The sequence below is a fragment of the Micropterus dolomieu genome, linkage group LG06 (assembly GCF_021292245.1).
Source record: "Micropterus dolomieu isolate WLL.071019.BEF.003 ecotype Adirondacks linkage group LG06, ASM2129224v1, whole genome shotgun sequence".
Classification (NCBI taxonomy): Eukaryota; Metazoa; Chordata; class Actinopteri; order Centrarchiformes; family Centrarchidae; genus Micropterus; species Micropterus dolomieu.
In genome coordinates, this window is record NC_060155.1 from 29,390,586 (window position 1) to 29,392,067 (window position 1,482).

A 1,482-nucleotide genomic window follows, 5' to 3' on the forward strand; every position below is an offset into this window, starting at 1 on the left:
TTTTTTTAGGACAGGGCGCAGTTCTTTCTTCTATATTTCATTGCATTGCAGGTTTTCTTATTGTGCAAATAAACTTTCTAAAGGCTTTTTTTTTTTTAACTGCAAGCTACATTTCAGAACGATTTTTAACAAATTATGCTTTAAAAAAGTGGCGAGGACAATAACACCTATGGTTTCATGTGTATCAGTTTAAATCACGATGAAATCAGGACTTCATAAATTCATATTAATGAGAATTTAAAGTGTTTCTAAAACCTGCTCTTTATTTAAACCGAATAAAAACATCTGAAGAGTTCAAATTTAAAGATGCAACCAAAATGCAAGCTGGGAGGCAGGTTAAAGGTGTCATACAGGTGTGTTGGTGTGTTTGCAGGTGTGTTGGTGTGTTTGCAGGTGTGTTTGCAGGTGTGTTTGCAGGTGTGTTGGTGTGTTTGCAGGTGTGTTTGCAGGTGTGTTTGCAGGTGTGTTTGCAGGTGTGTTTGCAGGTGTGTTGGTGTGTTTGCAGGTGTGTTTGCAGGTGTGTTTGCAGGTGTGTTTGCAGGTGTGTTGGTGTGTTTGCAGGTGTTTTTGCAGGTGTGTTTGCAGGTGTGTTTGCGTCTCACCGAGTGCGTCGTGCAGGTATTTCTGTCCCACCAGCTTCAGATATTCCTCGATGGCTTTGGTGGCGAGGGTGTTCTCCCTGAAGATCAGGACGTCGTGGTCGGCACAGCGATCCACCTCCGACATCACCAGGTCTGTCAGGAAGTCCTGCACCGGAGGAGGAGACGGTGAGCATGTGGGCAGCCATGTTGGAAAGCCGACTACAAGCCAGTTTTCCTCCAGACATTTTAACGAGCTGACCAAACCTCTGATGAGTAACTGTTCATCCAGCACCGAGTTTTATCCATTTATTGCAGCTGCTAATTATTTCATGTTCAAAATGGGATCTAAGGGGCTTTTATGGTTTGATGAATAATTGACAGACACCCGATGAGAGATTCATGTTTCCAGAGCTCTCTGCTGAGCTGCCTGGACCTTCATCAGCTCACCTTCCAGTAAAACCTGCTCAGCTGACGGTGACTCAGGTCTCGTCTGGACTTACGTTTTAAGCACTAAAATACTTTGTGTACGGCTGTTAGAGCAGAAAGTTAAGTCTTAAAGTTAGCACTGAATATTCTCAGCTGTCTCTCTGAACTCGGCCGGTCGGGAGCCACTCCCGGCTGTCCACATACTTTCGGCCATCAGGTGTAGTCCTTAATCGCAGCTAAGCGACAACCTCCAGCTCTCAGGAGTGAAGCCGGAAGAGCCTTAAACCTGCGTCCTCTCTAGCGGCCAGCAGGGGGCGCCTTAAACCTGCGTCCTCTCTAGCGGCCAGCAGGGGGCGCCTTAAACCTGCGTCCTCTCTAGCGGCCAGCAGGGGGCGCCTTAAACCTGCGTCCTCTCTAGCGGCCAGCAGGGGGCGCCTTAAACCTGCGTCCTCTCTAGCGGCCAGCAGGGGGCGCC

General features: G+C 47.9%; 1 protein-coding gene across 1 annotated transcript in view; it reads right to left on the reverse strand.

Moving 5' to 3' along the window:
* rasal2 (RAS protein activator like 2) overlaps window positions 1-1,482 on the reverse strand; it is an 80,337-nt gene that overhangs the window by 17,078 nt on the left and 61,777 nt on the right. The window contains exon 6 of the mRNA XM_046052081.1: window positions 603-879. Within this exon, the coding sequence (XP_045908037.1) occupies window positions 603-879 (277 nt within the window). The remainder of the gene's footprint in view (window positions 1-602; window positions 880-1,482) is intronic.